The sequence below is a fragment of the Mandrillus leucophaeus genome, unplaced genomic scaffold, assembly GCF_000951045.1.
Source record: "Mandrillus leucophaeus isolate KB7577 unplaced genomic scaffold, Mleu.le_1.0 Scaffold188, whole genome shotgun sequence".
Lineage (NCBI taxonomy): Eukaryota > Metazoa > Chordata > Mammalia > Primates > Cercopithecidae > Mandrillus > Mandrillus leucophaeus.
In genome coordinates this window covers 1,339,427-1,361,862 of record NW_012101898.1, presented here as the reverse complement: position 1 = coordinate 1,361,862, position 22,436 = coordinate 1,339,427, and the positions used below count along the sequence as shown (strand labels likewise).

Below are 22,436 nucleotides of genomic sequence, written 5' to 3'. Positions count from 1 at the left end.
TTATTCCAGACTCAACCACCCATCGTAGTGGGGATTCACTAGTCTCTTATGGCCCTTTGAATTCTTCCTTTGCAACTCGTTGTTGATATTTATCATGTAACTGTTTAATATTTACTTTCTTAACCAAGTGGTAAGTTCTTGGAACTCAGTGACAGTGTCTGTTTGCCATGGTACACCCAGCACTTTCAAAGTCAACTTCATAGCCAAGTGCTCATAAGTATGTGCTGAATCAATACATGATTGAAACATTTTTAAAATCCCATGTTTAGGAATACATTGTGTATTAACAAAATGGCAAAAATTCTTAATATCAAAAATAAACTGACCTCATGATAACTAGTGTGACAGTGACAAGCCGGATAAAGTCATCACTGATACTTAGATAATCTAATATGCACGAGGAATGGTACTCAGCAATAAATCTCAACTTTTCAGAAATACAGTGAAAATATTTTAGTGAATAAACTTATTTTCTGTTACTCAAACTAACAAAAAACATAATTGCAAATTTTTAAAATGTAAAGAAATAATTTAGATATATGTTGATGTTATTGTCGTGTGAAAAGGAAAGTAGATATTTATCCTGCTTTTTAGAATTAAGGCCTGCCTCCAAATATATGTTTAGCTCTAAAATCTACCCTCAATAAGTGTGTTTTTGAAAAACATTAAACCTTCGGATTCTGACTAACATTTTTATCTAAATTCAAGTACTTTCAAATACCAGGGTAATATGTAAAATGAGAATAGTGTAAGGTCATTAACACGTTATGGAAATTTTAAAATTGAATGTTGACAATTACATTTGAACAGAATATATTTATGGGGTACAAAATGATGCTATGACATATGTTGACAATTTGGTATAATTAAATCACGCTAAAACTTTTATTAAAAATATTTATCACACAAGGAAAAACATTTTTGAAGTGGAATACAGAAAAGCCACTTTCACGGTGGCTGCGTTAATTGGAAACCCACAATTTTCCACAGTTTCTTAGAGACCCAGCTTCCAAAAATAAAATTGTGTGATAGATTTTCTTAAGACATAATTTAGAATAAAGGTAGATCTCATCAGAATTTTGCCCATGGTGTAAGATATTTTGCATGAGGGAATTATATTGAAATATACATGGTATTTTATTGAATGGGCATTTGTGTTTGTAAAGACATGTTAACATTTGAAAGGATAAGTGTAATGTTAAGAACATGCAGAACCATTGGCATCATCAGAAGAAAAAGATGTTATTACATGCAGCTTTCCATTTAAAACAGCTTGAAATACTTCCCTCTAACACTGTGGCATTGTTTTAAGTCTCTGAGCAGCTTTGCACGGGAAGTCTGGGGTAAACGTAGGGAGTCCGTGGAATTTTTCCCTTTTTGGAGGTTTAATTTTACCTACTGGTCATGTTGCTTTAATAAGAAACATGAAAAGGAATGCAGACCTTTTGAATGATCTCTTAAGTGTAGCCTCGCTATACTTTTGCTCTGTGTAAAGAATCATGCACATAGAGTTCCCGTATGTGATATACACTATGTGATTTTGTCAGTAAAAGAATTACTCTCAGGTTTCGCCATAGGAGCCGCAAATATAAATATGTCACTTTTGGCTACTTTAGTAAGATGAGGACACTCCCAGATCCGATCTCATTGGCGCAGTCGGGTGAGGTCACAGCAGGGAGCAGGACTCTTAGTGCTCACCACACCCAGGTCTGTCTCATGGGCTGTACTTGAAGGGTCTTCAGATTTCCAGCAACTTCCTCTGGGTATTTTTCTACAGAACAACACTGCACATGCAAAGTTACACAGGAAGAAATTGCTGACACCTGGATAATAAATGCACACGTTTCATGGTCTTAGTCATTGGTTGTAATAGTTTATTCTCACCATCTCTATTCCCTGCACACAAAAAAAGTGTTATTAAGTCAATTGTGTGTCTTGAGAATTGAGAAAATTTTTATATGTGTTTTACAATAAAAATACAGGTTCAAGTTTTATTCAATGAAACTGATCATTGAAATTTTTTTTAATTTAAAATAGTACCTTATTGGGAGTCATGTTCCCAAAGCTAGAGATTTTAAAGTGCTTATGCTCACACTCTCTGTTATAAACTTGTAGTATTTGAAAAGGATGTCATTTGAATAACAGGAAAAGAAAGCATACTCACATCTATTATTTTTCCTCTAAGACCTGAATCTGTTGGTTTTGTGTGGGATTTGAGATGTTCAGATTTTTAAATATGTATATGTGATTTTTGATTTTGTTTGTTCATTTATGAGGAGGAGAAAAATACATTTCAAATGGAAAAAGGATGGGGAGCCAAAGAAATGATACTTTAGAAGAATCAGAAGGAATTGGGAGAGTGATGTTTCTATACTCTTTAATGTTTCTGTAATGTTCAATGCTTAATCTTTAAGTTGGGAAGATTTAAGTGAGAAAAATCTTAATATGGAACACACGTTAGATGCTATAAAGGAAAACGTTCATAAGTTTTACTGCGTAAAATTTTATAACGTGTATCTCAATAAAAAAATGTCAAACAGGGAAAATATTACTCAGAGAGGGCTGCGTTTTAATGCAAAAATCACCCCTTCCAATGACCATGTAATAAAATGAACGACTCATGAAAGAGATCAAATCTTAGATATGGATAGGAAGTTTCCTTGGAATTGGATATGGATAGGAAGTTTACACATGGCAAATGCAAATGTTTAAAAAGTATATGCATGTATGCTAAGCCTTAACCTAAGACACAACTGAAAGAAATGAAAACAGACAATTGAGAAATTCTACTTTTTTTTTTTTCATATACAAACTTTCTGAAAGAGTTACCCTTTGGATGAGTTAAAAAAAATAAGGTAACATCCAGTATGTAACAGGATGAGGCAGCAGAGGCACTCCCATATTGTTGGTTAGTCCAAATTTAATAATGCCCATAACTTTTGACTCAACTGTTACATGAATAAAATTTTATCCGATAGAAAATCTGTACAAAAATGAGTACTGCAGCCTTGCTTTAAAAGGGGAAATTTAATAATTTTAAAGGGGAAATTTACACTGCTTGTGGGAATGTAAACTAGGACAACTACTATGGAAACCAGTGTGGAGATTCCTTAAATAACTTAAAGTAGAACTACCATTTAATCCAGCAATCCCACTTCTGGGTATCTACCCAGAGGAAAAGAAGTCATCATATGAAAAAGATACTTGCACATGCATGTTTATAGCAGCACAATTCACAACTGCAAAAATGTGGAACCCACCCAAATGCCCATCCATCAAGGAGTGGTTGAAGCAGCTGTGATACACATATATGATGGAATACTACTCAGCCATAAAAAGGAATAAATTAACAGCAACCTGGATGAGATTGGAGACTTATTCTAAGTGAAGTAACTCAAGAACAGAAAAGCAAACATCGCATGTTCTCACTCATAAGTGGGAGCTAAGCTATGAGGATGCAAAGGCATAAGAATGACACAATGGACTTTGGGGTCTCGAGGGAAAGAGTAGGAAGGGAATGAGGGATAAAAAAAACCACAAATCGGATGCAGTGGATATTGTATACTGCTTATGTGATGGGTGCACCAAAATCTCACAGATCACCACAAAAGTACTCATGTAACCAAACACCACCTGTTCCCCAAGAACCTATGGAAATAAAAAATTGAAAATAAAATAAATAAAATGAAGGAGAAATTTAAATAAATGTTGGTTCATAAAAGAAATGGAGCACTGGCCAGGCATGGTGGCTCACGCCTGTAATCCTCAGCACTTTGGGAGGCCAAGGCGGGCAGATCACAAAGTCAGGAGATCAAGACTATCCTGGCTAACACGGTGAAACCCCATCTCTACTAAAAATACAAACAATTAGCTCGGTGTGGTGGTGGGTGCCTGTAGTCCCAGCTACTCCGGAGGCTAAGGCAGGAGAATAGCGTGAACCTGGGAGGTGGAGCTTGCTGTGAGCCGAGATCGAGCCACTGCACTCCAGCCTGGGCGGCAAAGCCAGACTCCGTCTCAAAAAAAAAAAAAAAAAAGAGAGAAAATGAAGCACTATACAGCTGTTAAGGGGAATAAGGTAGAGCTATATTTATTGACAAGAATAGTGCAATAATATATTATTGGTTGTAGAAAGCAAAATGTGAAACAGCGTGTACAATCACATTTGTGTGTATTACATATAATTATATAAAACATATATTTGCCTATAAACAACAATAACAAAATACATATGTGTATATATAGATATGTGCACACAAGCATGCTCATGTGTGGATAAAATATCTGCAGAATATGTGAGTTAGTATAAACAGTACCTACTACTGAGGAAATAGGCTTTCACCTTGTCCTTTATAACTGCCTTGTTTGCATTTTTTAATAGAAGTCATGTCTGCATGTGGTCGCATATCAAGGAGTTTTAATGAGGTCATAGGAACAGGTAATTGTTTCATACCTTTTTGTACCCCAACCTAGCCCTACTTCTGAGAAACAGCTTTTTAAATCATTTGCACTTCTTTAGGTAATTAATAAATGATAGTCGTATAATAACTTACTACATATCAGTCAATTTATCAACTGCAAACATATCTTCCCTAGCTGTACAGCCTTCAAATCAATCTTTCCCTCCTTCAGTTTCTTCATTTCAAAGCGAGAATCAATGTAGTGCCTAATTGAGGTACTGTATTTATAAGGTTGTCGTAGGGTTTAAATGACCAAATAAAGTCACATTCTTAGAACAGAGCTTTATATATAATTAGTACCTTTTCTGTTAACAATTATTATTTTGTATTATGAATATGAACAACTCATCACTACTTAACTTATGCTACCTCCCTGCTGACAGGGTTGATGGTTAAGCCATGATTTCTGGTCCTACCAGATTTCTGGTCCTTGGTTAATTTGTAACAGTTCCTCCTCCCTCACTGTAATTACTATCCTACCTCCAAGAGGGGTCATTAGCACCTCCATGCTGGCATTGCCTTTCTTTCCTCACATCTGCTTTCTGCCCCTCCGACTTCTCAGTCCACTCACAGAATTCCCAGGTTCAATGTCCTGTGTGCCCATGACATTATCTTCTGTATATTTCTGGCTCCATCATTATCATCTCTGTCTTCTTCCTCCCTCATTTACCTTTGCTTGTATTTATAATGTAAAGGCCACAGCCCTCATCTAATAATGCCCATGTAGTGTATGAACTCTTTCATTTAGACAAAGTTAAAAAGAAAATATCTGCCATCTACAATACTTCTGATATCATATGTAGGATATTATAGACACAGCTATATGAGATTACTATGAAATTGAAAGTTTTAGTACATTTAAGCTACAGTAAACAAATGAAAGATGTTCGTATTTTTTTGAACGATTCATGTTGAAGAGTTTTGGATGTATCTGCATGTCATTGGGCTAATTTCTCAAATTTTCTGTGCCTCGGTTTTCTCATCAATAAAGTGGTGGTAATGATGATGATGATGATGGTAATGGTAAATAAAGTGAAAATAACACCTGCCTATCAAATCGTTTAAGCATCTGCAACAAATAATACCTGTTGTAAAGAGGAGGAGGATGATAATGGTGACGGTAGTGGTGGTAACAGCTATATTGTTTTTGAACATTGTAGAATCTTGACTTTAGCACTATTTGTGACAGCAAAATACTCGTGTTGGCTCATCTTTAGTCATCTGTCATGTATGTTAGATTAAAACATAGATTTTTCAAAATGTCTATATAAATGGTTTAATATTAGGTACTTACTGGAGTGTGCAGATAGCTATGTGGCTATGTTCTCCAGTGTACAGCCTAAATAAATACCCACAGGGCTTCATATCTAAGAAATCCCATAACTCTCTACTAAGGGACAGGTTCGCCTTGTCTTGTGTATCTTATCTTTGGAAAAGCGACCTTTCTGTTGACCATTTGGTGTGTGTCTTTACAGCACCTGCATTGGGGCCCAGGACCCTTACTGTGGCTGGGACGTGGTGATGAAGAAATGCACAAGCCTGGAGGAGAGCCTGAGCATGACGCAGTGGGAACAGAGCACCTCTGCATGTCCGGTGAGTGCTCGCCTTCTCCATCCTCTGAAAATGCTGCCCATGGGAGTCATGCTCCCCTGGCGATCCTCAGCCACACTGTCTGCACCTTTTCATATGAGAACCTTTTTTGCAAACCCAGTCTGTGCTCTCTCAGATCACTTGACTCTTGGCTTGCACGGGGCCACATGGAATGCTATTATAGGCTTTTTGTCTGTTTGAAGAGAAATGTCTTCAGAGAAAACTGTGTTGATTTGATAATGGAGTTTATGGTTTCTGTTTTATTCTTGGATTTTTTTCCCCTCCAGAGTTTGGTGTGGACTATTTTGCCCCTTGGAGCACTAATAAAACAGGAACTTCCACACCCATAAATTTCTTTTGGGAGATATAATTCCAGAGGCTGACATAAGGAAAGACGAGAAAAGAATAACTAAAGGATATTATTTTCACCTTCATGTGGGGCCAACCCGTAGATCCTGTTCAAGGTCACAGGAAGGTCTGGAAGAGACAGCCTACTGTGCGTTCCCATATAAGACTCTGTGGAGTGAGGAGAAACTCACTTGTATTGAGAGCCAGACTGAATCCAAGAAAAGCACATTGCATGGTTTCCTTTGCTAATACGTTTGTTTGGGTCCACATTTATAGGAACTAGTATTTGGAATATTTTTTGCTTTTTTTTGTTTGTTTTTGGAGGATTTTTGGTCTTGAGAACATTTTGTCCAGTGATCTCAAATTCTCTTATGTTTTCTCATAGAATATGAACAACAACTATTAACTTCCACATAATGGAAAAGTCATAAGTCAGGTTGCCTTCACAAAACTGCTAATCTCTGCCCACCAGTTCTGTGGTATCTCTGCAAGACAGAGGTGTGGCACATTCAGTGTGTGAACTCCTTGCTGTTTCTTCCATGCTTTAGCACTTCTAAGACATCACAACGTCAGCCTGTTTCCCACCAAAGAACCTACCCTTTCTGTTATCTCAGCCACATATTCATGAAGCCAGTTATTCAGCTTGAAATTTGGAAAACCAGACGAGATGAAGCAAGGAAGTCTGGGGCTATTCAAACCATTGTCGTTTCCCAAATGTTGGCACTGAATCAAGGGGCCTTCGCTGTAACAGTGTGTGCATCACCACATCTAGGCTCTGGAGAGCTTCCTAGTAGGATTAGTTGTGAGTCCTTGTGATTATTTAACTTCAGATCTATTATTTTAGAATCCAATTTTCTGCAAAGTCCCTTTAAAATGGTTAGAAAAATGCCATTGTTTGTTCTTAATCCCTTCCTATTTCTGAAAAATACTAAGAGCATAAGGGTGCTCACCTTTCATTCTTTGCGGCTTGATAAAACATAATGTTTAATACCTGAAATGTGGTTCCAGAGTACAGACATACACTTTAGAAGGTCAGCAAATCTTCTTGTAGATCTTTGATCTTGCATTTTTTATTGTAAAAAAGGCTTAAGATAATAGCGTTGTTTCTTAAGTAATAAGGCCATTGTCTAGGACCCAGAGTTGTTTTAGCATATATCTGAGAGATACTAATTATGTAATTATTAGTATCTGTGATGACAGCTTCCCAGCAGGCAGCATGTCCCCATAGGACCCTCAGACTAGAGAGGCCTTTCCCTCCATGCTCTAGTGTTTGTGGGCTGGAGTTCATGGACTAGAAATACACACCCACACACTTGCTTTATAACGAATGTATGTCTTGTGTATGTCTTTAGTCATTAAATGGAGAGTTGGCTGGGCACAGTGGCTCATGACTGTAAACCCAGCACTTTAGGAGGCTGAGACAGGAGGATTGCTTGAAGCCAAGAGTTTGAGACCAGCCTGGGCAACATAGTGAGGCCCTAACTCTACAGAAAAGTAAAATAATTTAATTAGGAATGATGGTGCATATGTGTAGTTCCAGCTGCTCGGTGGCTGATGTGGGAGGATTGCTTGAGCCCAGGAGTTTGAGGCTGTAGTGAACCAAGGTCATCCCACTTGTATTAGTCTGCTTTCACACTTCTATGAAGAAATACCTAGGCTGGGTCATTTATAAGGGATAGAGATTTAATTGACTTACAGTTCTGCATGGCTGGGGAGGCCTCAGGAAACTTACAATCATGGCAGAAAGTGAAGAAGAAGCAAGCACGCACCTTCTTCACAAGTCAGCAGGAGAGAGAGGTCAGGAGAAACTCACTTTTAAACCATCAGATCTCGTGAGAGCTCCCTTACTATCAGGAAAATGGAATAGGGGGAACCACCCCCATGATTCACACTAGGTTCTTCCCTTGACATGTGGGGATTACAGTTTGAGATGAGATTTAGGTAGGGACATGGCGTCAAAGCATATCACCACTGCACTCCAGCCTGGACAACAAAACAAGACTTGTCTTAAAAAAAAAAAAAAAGAAAGAAAGAACAAAAAGGAAGGATTTAATATTTAAGACTTGAAGAGAGGGTGGAAACAACTAAAGTTGTTTCCTGCTACTGAGAGGACATGAGGTCCTTGTTGCCTTCTGACCTTACTTGAGTTTTTAACATGTAAGGTCAGAAGGTGACAAGGATCTGCCATGGTGTCAAGGCTGCCTCCTCTACCATCTCTGCTTTCAAAAATAAAGCTTAGATGTGATATCTGGCTCTCAGTCAGCAAAACACTCATTACAAGGTCTGTTTCTTCTGATGACAGAGTATTTAATTACACAAAACTATCCCTGTCATCCCACACAATGTATTGTATCACATATCAAGATACACTTCAGATAAGCATATACAAAGAAGGCAACAAAAGACAATAAATTATGTCATTTTGAGCAAAACACAGGAAAGGAAACCATATATATTTCTGGGTTATATAGGCTACCATTTTGAAAATGAGAAATTCATATTATCTAACTGTACATCTCTTTTGAAAAATCTCTCTTTTAGAAGGAGATGACCTAGATGTAAATGATTTGCATTAATATAGAGCTGTATTAACTTAGAGAGGTATTAAAAAAAGATTGAAATGTAATTTTCTTCCATGTTATTTTTTAACTGAAATGGAACAAGGGCTTAATTTTATTGGGCAAATCTATCATATATAATCATTTCTGATATGCCACTGGTTGTGATGTGTACCTCTGCTTTACATGTTGCTAAGAAACAACAACAAAAAACTCTCTCATGGATTGTAAGATGCCAGTTTATTTTAGAGATGGTAAAATACAAAAAAAGCAGAGGGAAGTTTGCAATCAGTAAACGCTTTTACCTACCTCTACATATATAGATTATAGAGGTATGTATCTCTATCCAAAGGAAATTAAGCTTTATAAGCTGAGAGGTTTTTGAATGAGACCAAATATCTTATACCTCATGTAAAAGTGCAAGCTGCATAATGAAAGACAGGAGGTCCTGTTACACTGAGTGCAGTAAGAATTATAGGAATGTTGTTGATGGTGAGTCACCCTCAGACCCTCTTGTGTGTGACTCTCCCAAGTAAACTTTCACAAACCTTGGATCAATGACATAACACAACTGAGTTTCCCAAAGTTAGTGTTCTAGTCAAACCTCATGCAGTGGCTGTGACTTATGACTGTCTTAGACCATATGTTGCTACAACAGAATACCTAAGGCCGAATGATTTAAATTGGACAGAAATTTATTTCACACCTTCTTGAAAGCTGGTAAGTCTAAGATCAAGGTACTACTACTTAGTCTGGTGAGGGGCTTCTTGCTGTGTCCCACCTGGAAGAAGGTAGGAGGGCAAGAGAGAGCCAACTTTCTTTGTCACAACTGTTTATAAGGGTACCCAATCCATTCCTGAGGTAGGAGCCCTCCTGGCCTAATCACCTCTTCAAGATTCCACTTCTTAATAGTATCACACTGGCAACACCTGAATTTGGAAGGAGTACATTCAGGCCATGGCAGTGGCTTAGATCCTCTGCTACCCAGAGAGTTTGAATTGGATAAGGGACCCACAAGAAACCTTTCTAGGGAATTAGGGACTTAAAGAAGACTTATTTTCTACAGAGAGATCCCTATTTAAAAATGTTTATGGGTTTTTGTAGTCCAGATGACAGGGCAATAGTTTACTGACATATTGATTAATGTTCTGTTTGCTTATAAAATTGTAATTGAAAACATTACTCTGAGTTTAAGAGATTTGAAGTGCATCAGTAAAATCTAAATTGGCATATCTAGACTGATTAGAATAATATATATGTCCTGCATAAATCATGATGTTGTTTAACAAGCGTAGCATAGTCTTAGGAATCTACTTGAGCTTTATTTATGCATGAATACCATCCACATCCTTTGTGGATACATGATGACCAGGGTACCATATGATGTAATGAGTCCTTATTCCAAAATGCATCATGTATTATAGTTTGCATGTTCACTCCCCAGAAACTTCATGTTGAAATGTGATCCCCAGTGTTGGAGTTGGGACCTGGTGGGAGGTGTTTGGGTCATGGGGGCGAATCTCTCATGAATGGCTCGATTCCGTCTCTGCAGTAATGAGTGCATTCTTCTCTACTGTTCAGATGAGAGCTGGTTGTTTTAAAGACCCTGGCATCTCTCACTCTCTCTCTCACCATGTAACACATCTGCTCCCCTTTCACCTTCTGCCTTAATTGTAAGCTTTGTGGGACCCTCACCAGAGGCAGATGCCAGCACTGTGCTTCTTGGCCAGTCTGCAAAACTGTGACTAAAATAAACCTCTTTTCTTTATAAATTACCCAGCCTCAGGTATTCCTTTACAGCAAAGCAAAATGGGCTATACATAATGTAATAACTAACAAATACAAAGACCAAATATACACCTAGCAGTCTCCTAATAACAAGATTCTTCTCAATGCCATTATGTAGTTAGTGTCTTTAGAATAAAAGGGGATTTTAGCAATGATCAAGCCCAGAGCCCTCTTTTAGATGGCAGTACCATAGACTATAGTCTAAAGGATTTATCAAATGTACCAAAACTGCACTGGGAAAGAAACCAGGATTTAAATTGAATATTTTTGACATTATCCCTAATCTTCAGGATAATGCCCTTCTAAGCTCTCAACATCTTCCTAAAGCAGAGGCAACCATCAGTTGATGCTTAGAAAGCAGGTGAGAGATTATTTCTGAATTTGTGATAGAATCTTGATATAGGAGAAAGAAAAGAGAATGAAGGTTTACTTGTGTGTCTAGAACATGTGCTCAGTGCCATGTGAGGCAACTTTCAATGGATTGTCTCATTTGATGTTCACTGTGATCCCCAGGGACAGACATTTTTTCTTCCATTTTATAAATGGAAGAGGTGGGGCTCAGAGGTATTAGATAACTATTTCCCTAGTTCACCCATCCTATCAGAGGCTGCACATCGCTTCAGGTTAGTTCTTTTTAGAGGCACTGTGTTTCCTGTGTAACTCGTTTGCAGAGATAGGCTTAGGGATGATGCTTAGTTGATATCCTAGCATGAGACAAGCTTTCCCAAGGAGCATATCTAACATTCTGTTTTGTTATATTCTCTTGCAAAATTTACCTGAAAATTTTAAAAAGGAATTTTTTTTTAACTTTTGAAAAAATATCAGAATAGAAAAATAAGACTTCAATTAAGTCATGAAACAATAGTGGTTGGAATACCGTAAGAATCTAAAGATATGCTCCAGGGACCTCTGCACTCACCAAATGCATCTACATCCTTGGTCAGTTGAAATTAATGAAATGGACATGAACAAATGAAATATAGGATTGTAGATGGTGCTTGGTAACAAAAATTGCATCTTCCTTAGCTAGCACTTGGAAACCTGCTATTTCCTAGTTGAAGGGAAGTTTGCTATTACAGAGTTGGGGGTAAAATTACTTGAAGCTCGTTTCTTTCAGACTCGCACCTAAGAAGGATCTACAAATCACTTTACAGAATGAAGTGGTTGAGATCATAGGCTCTGGACCAGCTTGTTTGATTCTTGGGTCTTTTACAACCAGAGTGACCTTTTTTTTTTTTTTTTTTGAGACGGAGTCTTGCTCTGTCGCCCAGGCTGGAGTGCAGTGGCATGATCTCTGGTCACTGCAAGCTCCGCTACCTCCTGGGTTCACGCCATTCTCCTGCCTCAGCCTCCCTAGAAGCTGGGACTACAGGTGCCCGCCACCACGCTCGGCTAATTTTTTTGTATTTTTAGTAGAGACGGGGTTTCACCGTGTTCGCCAGGATGGTCTTGACAACCAGAGTGACTTTGAGCAACTTACTTATCCTATCTCAGCCCGTTTCAAATCTGTAAAATGGGCTGTAGTTGCTAGCAATGTGTTAAAGATTCAAGGAGTTAATACCTGTAAAGCACAGTGCCTGGCATACACGAAACTACCACTACATGGTGTATGTCTTACTAAGGTCTAATGTTTAATATTAAATAGTATAACACACATACCCCTAACAGAAAGTTGCATTACAGAAATCTAGAAGATAGCACAACTACAGATAATTTATTCTAGATATATGTCTGATGTCTGTTTAAGGAAGCCTAAGAAAATATAAAAATACCTATTCATATGAAAAAGTAAAGCCACAGAACTTACATTGTTATTCATGGATCTGCTTTCTAGGCAGATTCTTAAATGAATATACTCAGGGTCAAAATGAGCAAGTGCTTAAATGCAACACAGAGAACCTGTACCCAAAGACCCATGTACTTCTCTAAGGATTGCAAGTTCTCATTCTGAAATGTGGTAGAACTGACTACAGTGATCCTGGATTGAAAATGCTACACTTAAAGTCTTCAACTACTCCAGCCATGGCCAGAAACTGAATCTCACATTTTCATCCCGTTGAAGTGCAATTGCTGTTGTTGTCACTTTGATTTGCCCAATGCAGTTCCTTTTCTTTCCAGGGTTTGGTAACTGTTTCTGCTCTATTTTATTTGCCTCTTTCCTCTTCATTCTTTCATTAGCCATCACTTATTTCAAGTTCTTCCTCTCTTTTCCTGTGCCTTTCTTATGAGCTCCTCTTTTGCTGATTCATATATTTGGAAAAAGAATATTTATAGCATCTCTTTGCTTAAGACCCTACTAACTCATGCTAGACCAAAAGAAAATGAACAAAGAATGTCTGGTGCAGTGGTTCTCAGTCAAAAAAAAAGTTGCCCCGAGGGACATTTAGCAATGTCTGGAGACATTTTGGGTTGTCACATCTTGGGGTGGTAGGGCACTGGCATCCAGTGGGTGGAGGCTAGGGGTGTCACTAAACATCCTGTTATGCACAGGGCAGCCCCTACAACAAATTATCCAGTCCAAATGTCAATAATCCCGATGTGGAGAAACTCTGGGGCAGTGGGAAAAAGGAAGACCAGTGCTTCAAATGATATCTTCCAAATAACTAGCTAGGGAATCTTTGGGATGTTATCAAATTCATTTGAATCTCAGTTTAATTTTCCTATAAAAATAGCATAAATAGATTAAATCAGATAGATTGCATGTGCCTAATGGTAATTAAATTTCCTGTGAATAGGGTCTAATAAAGGACTATTTTCACCCTGTGGTGCATCGTGAGGGGCTGAATCTGCTGCCCAGCTCAGGGAGGACAGCAGATGATCAAGTCTTTGATTCCCTAGCCTTTCTCCTTTTGCTCACAAGATGGCAGCAGGATTGCCAAGTTTCATATTCACACATAACCATGTCCAAAGCAGGAAGGAAGAGAAGGAACAGAGAAAGCTTCCTCCTCTTCATTTGAAAGAAAATAGTTTCTAGAAACCTCTTACAGTGTCCTCTTGAGTCTCATTGGCCAGAACTGGGTCACATGTCAGTTTCTAGACCCAGCACTGGCCCAACCGAGGGGGTTGCCATGATTGGCTTATAGCCTAGTCAGAATTCAACCCTGACCTCAGATATGTCCTGTTTGAGGTTCAGAAGTGTGGCTGGTAGTACCAGCCCAACTCACCATAGATTCCTACTCCCTCTGCTTCACCTCACAATGGTGAGGAATAATTCCCATAATGAATGCAAATCCCCTTTGTTCCAAAGTACTTTCTTTATAAAAATCCATTACCTTGGCTGGTGTCCCTACCTTAGCCTCTTTGGAAAAATGGAAATTCTCAGGTTCCTTCCAGGACAGGAGATTATTTTAAGGAAGCACATGGACTGGAACTATGAGTGATTTCTGTTTCCATCTTCATTCCATTGTCACCATCATATTGTGTTTCCTTCTGGCCTCACAGTCTTAGATATTTCTATCGTCTATATCATCATGAGTTTAGGATTTCCTCATGACCTCTTAGAGCTAAGGAGATCCTAGGAAACTCCCTGCTCATTCCGTTTGTATTTTAGATGAGGAAATGGAGACTAAAGGGGCTTAGAAGACTCTTCTTTGCCTCAGATTCTCTAATCTGTCCCAATTCTGCCATCTCAAATGTTTCCGATTAATACTAGGGGGATTTATAAACATTCAAAAAAAATCACAAATGCATCTGCTTCATGAAAGGGACGTATGTGCAAATAAACCCCCAAACACAGAAGGACTCAAGAAACCCAAGAGTGAGGCAGACAAATTCAGTTTGTTGGTATAGGGTGAGTTTATTGGGAACTTACAGAGAGAAATATGCTCTTGGGCAGCTGCAGGACCGGTAGAGCTCCGTGGATTATTCCCAGGGCTTATGTGCCATAGGGAAAGGGTATACGTGCTTCAGAGGGAATGCCTAGGAATTTGCTAAAGGGCAGGGTTTGCATTAAGTACATGCTCTTACACAAGGAATGACAGGTAAACTGGAAATCTTAGAGGCATTCCCAGAACTGGGGTTAATCAGAAGTCAACATGGGGGATTAGCATCCAAGATAGAACTACTCTGACCTCCACAGCATCCCAACCTGCATGACCCCTCACGCCTTTGAAACAGCCTTTGCAGAATTAGAAGTGATGAGCGAATTCTAGTATGACTGATTCCATCTTGCTTCTAACATCGCAGGCTAAATTGTTTTATGTATTCTTGTTTTGCATATAATAACACAGAGGCCAACGCCAAGATAACTATGAGAGGAATGTAGTTTATGGTTAAATTTTGAGGCAAGGAAAACTTACCTCCCTGTCCTCTTATTTAGAGATTGAATCTGTATTCACAATGATAAGGGCTTGAACTTTGCTGAAGAATAGGTATAAACCACGATCTGCTGACACTTAGCCTGCTTTTCTTTAAGCTGTTTACTGCAGATTCAGGTAACCAGAGGTCACAAGATTCATAACTTCTCTAACTACCCCTATAGATAACACTGCAATTGTGAAACGTAAAGAAGTGGTCTTTGAGATATTGTTCAGATTTAGCACTTCAGCTGACCAAAGCCGCCAGGTAGTCCTGAGACCCCCTCTCAGGAACTGACTCAGCTGCCTGGAGGCAGTTTTCACACCCCTGTGATTTAATTAACTGTTTTGGTTCGCCAGCCCTGGCCTGCCAAAGTACTGTCACAAACCCCTAGTCTCTCAATTCTCAGGGAGCCAGGCTTGAGGAGTTCCTTTCTGTTCTCCTCACTTGCCTGGCCCTGTAATAATTCAGCTCTTTCTTTCCTGTCCTTCCTGTTGTTCCCAGTGTATTTGGCTTTCTGAGCGGAGGCAAGATGAACTATTGGAGTTGTTACAGCTTCATAGAAAAGTGAGGCAAAGGATGACCAATTGTCCCAGAGAACCTCTCAGAGAGTCTCCCTCCCCACTCACTCTCTGCCCCAAGGGTCTGACCTTCCTCACATCCAATGTCCGATCCTCTCTCCCTTGCTGTCTTGTGGCCTTGGGCTCACGTAATGAGAGGCATGGGCAAGAGGAATGAGACTGGAGTATCGTTCCCTTACCCCCTTCAACCAAGGATGGCTCCAGCTACCCTGTCCTCCCTCCCACCTGCAGGCTTAGGATGGTCACAGATCCCATGGTGGTGTTCCCTGGGGCCTTCAGCAGCCCTGGAAGGTTTCTTAACTGAGCCCACACTGTGAAGAGTCAAAATAGTACAGACCTATATATTGTGTAACTATGATGCAAATGTTCTGTCTGTCTGACCACCGTTATTGCTTGAGGCTGGCTCCGTGAACAAGAGACTTGTGCTTTTTACAGTCAAAACAATACCAGCAATGTTTGCACAGCAAGCAGGAGTCTGGATGTTAAAGCAGGCGCGGATGCGCTAGCATAGGAACTGTGTTTGCTCATAGGAACTGCGTTTGAAACTGACTGTCCACCTCTTATCCACCGACACGGGAGTCCTTTGGCTGAAGACAAGAGGGAGGGCTGATAAAGAGGTGAAAGGAGAATGTTGAAACTCCCAAATGGTAGGGTCTTTGCCTCTTTAACAGCCGAATCTGCTATGTTAGTGGCTTGAGTCACGTTGTCATGCAAGGCTTGGTTTCTCCAAGAAAACGCTATGGTCTTCAGGGAACCTTATGATCAGAGTAGGTGCTGTCTTTTCATGTAAGCCAACAGGGAGGCCACCGGGACCTTGGAAATGGGGATATTTTCCTCTTGAGTAGGATCCAGCATGTCTCTTAGAATTGCTCTAACAGAAAACCAAATACTGCATGTTCTTACTCATAAATGGGAGTTGAACAATGAGAACACATGGGCACAGGGAGGTGAACATCACACATCAGGACCTGTCGGAGGGTGAGGGAAAGGGGAGGGAGAGCATTAGGACAAATACCTAATGCATGTGGAATTTAAAACCTAGATGATGGGATGATAGGTGCAGCAAACCACCATGGCACATATATACCTATGTAACAAACCTGCACGTTTTGCACATGTATCCCAGAACTTAAAGTAAAATTTAAAAAAAGAAAAGAAAAGAATTGCTCTAACAGATGGTGCAGCTCCATTCCATCCCTTTTGTCACAGTTTCTTACATAAATAGCCAGGTATGGGGGGAAATTCCCAATCCCATCCGCCTTACTGGATAGAAAATGTTAGAGGGTTGGTTAGAAAGGAAGGATAGTCATAAGTATAGCAACTGGATTTGGCCAACCAGTTATGTCAAAGACAACGAACACTTTTCATGTTTAGATCCTATTGTATTTGGGGCAATGATGAATCAAAAGTAAACTTTACCGATATTTTTACCCACAAAATATGGTGTCGGCATTATTCTGAAATGGCGAAGTATGGGTATAGTGTGTAACCCAAAGAGAATGAACTTTATGGTACAAAGAGTTGTTTCTTGTGACTTGTTTCTTGTGAGGACGATGAGTCTTTCTGAAGGTAATAGATGGTTCTGGAAGAGAACTCTGGCAGAGGAGGAGGCGTGCAGCCGGTCACAGAGGGCAAGGTGAAAGCATGCGGTTCACTCATCACTAAAGCTCTTCCTTGGTCAGATTTTCTCAGGGATGCTTAAGTTTCCATATTAATATTAGGAGGTTTGGAGGCTGTGCATGGTGGCTCATGCCTGTAATCCCAGCACTTTGAGAGGCCAAGGAGAGCTGATCATTTGAGGTCAGGAGTTCGAGACTAGCCTGGCCAACATGGTGAAACCCTGTCTCTACTAAAAATATAAAAATTAGCTGGTGTGGTGGCAGGTGCCTGTAGTCCTAGCTACTTGGGAGGCTGAGACACGAGAATCGTTTGAACCTGGGAGGTGGAGGTTGCAGTGAGCCAAGACCACACCACTGTACTCCAGCCTGCGTAACAGAGCGAGACTCCATCTCAAAAACAACAACAACCAAAACAGGACTCTTAGACCTTCTTCCCATTGCCTTTCTGAGGAGAGATCCATTAGCTGGTTTCTGGGCATGTGATGTGAGGCTGTGCCGCATGAGTCTCTCCTCCCAGCAGCACTGCCACCTCTTGAGCAGATTTGCTTATCGGATTTGGCAGGAAGCTGTCCCTTACTTCAATGAGCCAGGTACGCGCTGGTGCCTCTGCCATACCAGAGCTGGTCATGCATGTGCCAGCCATGCCATGCCCTCCCCTTGAGTGCCTTCAGAGGTGCCACACCAGCAAGCTCAGGGGGCTCCCTGACCCCTCCCCATGAGGTCCCTGCCCTGGGCTCCTCCTCAGTCCTTGGTGTTGCTCCCCTTGAACCACCAGCTCACCCCACACTGACGGGGAACACCCATGTACCCTTCCCATTTGGCAGCCTCATTCCTCTGCCCTCACCCTTGCCAGCCCTTGCCAGCCCCTCTACTTGGCTCTTTCTTCACTCTTTAAGACTCAACACAGGCCCCTCGTTGCTCTTCCCAGACCCCGTGAGCCTGTTGGGTGTTCTCTCCTCTGCTCCCATAGCCCCCATTTGTGAATCCATCGTCGGATTCTACGTGGGGTAATAATTACTTGTCTAGCTCTTTCTCACTGGCCCATAAGCTCTTAGAAGTTGATCAGAACACAGGTTTGACTGGGATACACTTAACAAAGAGAAGCGCTGCAGCTGCTTAGTAGATGCTCTTTAAATATGTCCTGAATTGAATGCTTTCAGTTTGAGAGCCAAACCAAGTCTTTAATGATAAATGTTACTAAGCTTTCATTTTTTAAAGGCACATAAACATGAAATGGGGTTGTGCAGCTGTGATTTTTCACTCCAGTTCCTCTTCGTTTTGAATTTTCCAAATTAGTGGACAATTTGGCCGTAACTTGATTGCCAAGTTACTAGTATCCTTCACTCCTCCTCCTCTCTTCTCAGCCCTCTTTCTCCCATCATTCTTCTCCTTCTCCTTTTTCTTTTCCTTCCTTTCCTTCTCCTCCCCTCCTCCTTTTCCTTCTTCTTCTTCATCTTTCTCTTCTTTTTCTTCTTCTCCTTTTCTGCCTCCCCTTTCCCTCTGCCTCCCTCCCTGCTTCTTCCTCACCATCTCCAGCAATGACCTCTATGACTTTACGTTGAAATACTCCCTCATGCAATCTTTTTCTAATTGCAACAACAAAAAACATCTAAAGGAATTTTGATTGTCTTATGAGGGATTTTTAATTTTTACTGTAGTATGTGTTCAGCTTGAACATTTTCTGACACCTGTACTTGGTTTTGCTTCCTAGACCAGGAATCTCACCGTGGATGGACACTTTGGCGTGTGGTCTCCGTGGACGCCTTGCACGCACACAGATGGCAGTGCCGTGGGATCCTGCCTCTGTCGAACCCGCTCCTGCGACAGCCCAGCCCCCCAGTGTGGTGGCTGGCAGTGTGAAGGCCCTAGCATGGAGATCGCCAACTGTTCCAGGTGTGCCCCTCAGAACATGCCAGTTGTGCTGCTGTGTATTAAACTCAGACTCTTGATGAATTTGGGACATCATTCATAACATAACTCCCTTTTGGAGAGAACTGTAGTGAAACACTGTGGACATTCACCATTTAAAAATTACATGATTTTTGGAAGGAGATTTTGAACTACAAACTGGATTACAGATCTACACTTATTCACATACTCTTCATTAGATTAGGAAAAGTATTTATAATTTGAACAATGTGATTGACTTTGTTTAAGGAAAACATCCATGTTATTTAATAATCTTTTCCTGGAATATATCAACTAATAGTCCATTAGGGGTAGGACATAATAACTCTAGATTAGGAGGCAGAAGAAGCCAAGTCCTTGATCAACTTGCTCTACTCTGTAGGCTATTGGTGCTCAGAGCACCTCACCTCTCACCTCAGCTAACATTAGGCACTGGGTAATCAAGAGAGCAGTTTAAATAACATAACCTACTGAATAGCTTTCCTGTTGCTTCCGCTTATTGTGGTGGTGTTTGTTTTATTTTTTTTTTTTTTTACAACTATATTCCATTTGCTCTCCATCCCTTGCACCTATAACACCATAATCACAGAGAAATTTTAAGGCAAGTATGAGGAACGCTTCTGAGATCAGTCTTTATGCTTCCTTGTCACTCGTTCATTAATTGGTGGTATTTTTAAAACATATCTGCTTTCCATGAGCCCACTTAGAATGAAAAAAAAAGAAAAAAGTCTCTGGGACAATTATTTATGAAGTCACTAACAGTGGACATCAGATTGGGTGATCAAATTATAGGACAGCCCAGGTCATGCAGGCACACATGCCTAAGAGGAAGCGGGCCAGGAAAGTAAAGTAAAGGCAGACTTTGCCCTCTGCTCACATTTTTCTCACCACCAAGGTGAAAGGAACAAATCAGGGCCACAGAGATTAGGGTTTTTTTGTTTTTGTTTTTGTTTTTTGTATTACAGAGGACACAGCCATATCAACATTGTATTATGTACTGTATGCTCTGTATTAAATGAAATGATTTCCACAGCTGCCCGGCTGAAACTTACAAAAGCTATCAAAGTGCTGTTGTTTGAAGATGACAACAAGTAGCTAATACTCTTTGCTCATATTGTTCAATAGAAAAATAAGACTGCCAAATGAATTGCTATAACTTATTTATTGGTATGTCTTCAGATCTTGCTCTAGTTGGAAAGCCATTTTCTAAGCAGAGCTGCAGTGCAACTAGCAGTTATTTAAAGATTAAAAATTTAGTAAGTGAACTAGTTTGAATGAGGCTTTAAAAGCATGAGTGGATAGCTTTGTACTAATAATCATGAAAGTGACCCCCCTCCTGATGTCTGTTTACTTTATGTGACTTGTTTGGTAACTATGTCTGCCTCTAAGCAGCATTTAAAAGTATGGAAACTCAGGTCTGGGTAATAGACATATACATGTAAAGCTGCGTTCACTTCTTTCCTCAGATATTCTTTTCCTATTACTTATATACACTTTTATTTACTTACTACCCTATATACAAACATGTTCCATATATTGTAAATGGAATATGTCATAAAATTCCACATTTGTGTCCTGGCCCGGTGGCTCATGCCTGTAATCCCAACACTTTGGGAGGCTGAGGTGGGCAGATCACTCAGGGTCAGGAGTTCAAAACCAGCCTGACCAACATGAAGAAAACCAATCTACTAAAAATACAAAATTAGCTGGGCATGGTGGTGCATGCCTGTATTACCAGCTACTTGGGAGGCTGAGGCAGGAGAATCGCTTGAACCCGGGAGGCGGAGGTTGCAGGGAGCTGAGTTAGTGCCACTGCACTCCAGCCTGGTGACAGAGCAAGACTCTGTCTCAAAAAAAAAAAAAAAAAAAAAAAAAAAAGTCAATCCACATTTGCTAAAAGATTTAAGAAATGAAGAGTTTCCAAACAAATTTGAAAGCACCATTTTCTGCATGATCTAACAATTTTTTTCACATATAATGAAACTCTGCAAGTTAAATGTAATTGATTTATACTAAAACTGCTATTTAAATTTTTAAATATAATTCAGTGAATAACATGGATAATTTTTAAGATTGTAGGTAGCAGGGTATAAGATACTAGCTGATTACCTTTATAAGAAATGTGGGAAGATTTGTCTTATTGTGTGATAATTTTGGTTAAATTATTATAGAGCAATTTTATTATAATATGACACATAAAGCTATGACTACATATTTTATTAAATCATTAGGTTTCAATAAAGTAGGAAAACATGAAATATTCTAAGAATTTTCTCAGAATAATTTTTTTTTGAAATTATTTTTAATATGATAATATTCAACATATTATTTATAACAGGAACTTCAGTGGCATAGTTGTTTACCTCCATGTTTTAAAAGGAAATGCATAAAGTAAAAATGAGAATTAGTGTGAGCTAATATTTTTTCACAGGAAATGTAAATCTTATGGACGAAGGTGACAAATATCCAAAGAAATGCATATGTGATTGCAGAAGTGAAAAAAATTCTGCACAAAGTAGACCATCTATTTGGAAGTTTGGAATGTGGATTTAATATATATTTTAACGCATAAAGTTAAAAAAACCTATATGTTTTTTAAGAGCAGGAACAAAGTGTTAAGGGGGACACTTAAATTATAACCAGTCTGAATACAGGCATTTTGAGGAAAAAATACAATACTAACACATTTCTAGAGCTGTCAATATAATTTAAAATTTTTAAAAAATTAGTTCATCCTATTTTATTTCATATTTTTATATATCTACATTACTCTATATGTGTAATAACATAAATACAGTTAGTTATATGCAATTTGCACTTTGTGCTCTTTATGTCTCTGTCAGTTTGTTAAAAGATAGCCAAGAATCTGAATTTAGATGTCCTTTTTAAATTTTTAATAAAGTTCCTTTTAAAGCTTTGAATATTATGCTAACAATACAACACTCTTTCATTTGAAAGCTTTGAACATTATTCTAACAATACAACACTCTTTATCAGTTTGAATGCTATCAGGAGAGTTACTGATTGTCACTGATATTAATAGATTTTTAAAAGAAAGCATTTTAGGCAGTTTTAGATGAGCATTTTGTCCAGAGGTGCACTTTTCATAGATTATAAATGATATAATACAAGTCCAAAAAACTCATAAACTCTAGAGGTGTAGGCATTCATTTCTAAATGCTTGTCAGTGAAATAACCTTATTCTTTATTAGTTTAATATTTTCATAACTCAATTTTTTTTGATAGTTTCTAGTATAGTCCATTATTTATAGTGCACTTAAAAGTTTATTC

At 39.2% G+C, this 22,436-nt stretch overlaps 1 protein-coding gene across 1 annotated transcript in view; it reads left to right on the top strand.

The window, feature by feature from the left end:
* SEMA5A (sema domain, seven thrombospondin repeats (type 1 and type 1-like), transmembrane domain (TM) and short cytoplasmic domain, (semaphorin) 5A) overlaps nt 1–22,436 on the top strand; it is a 372,837-nt gene that overhangs the window by 256,433 nt on the left and 93,968 nt on the right. Inside the window, exons 12-13 of the mRNA XM_011978059.1 lie at nt 5,933–6,050; nt 18,949–19,130. Of these exons, the coding sequence (XP_011833449.1) occupies nt 5,933–6,050; nt 18,949–19,130 (300 nt within the window). The remainder of the gene's footprint in view (nt 1–5,932; nt 6,051–18,948; nt 19,131–22,436) is intronic.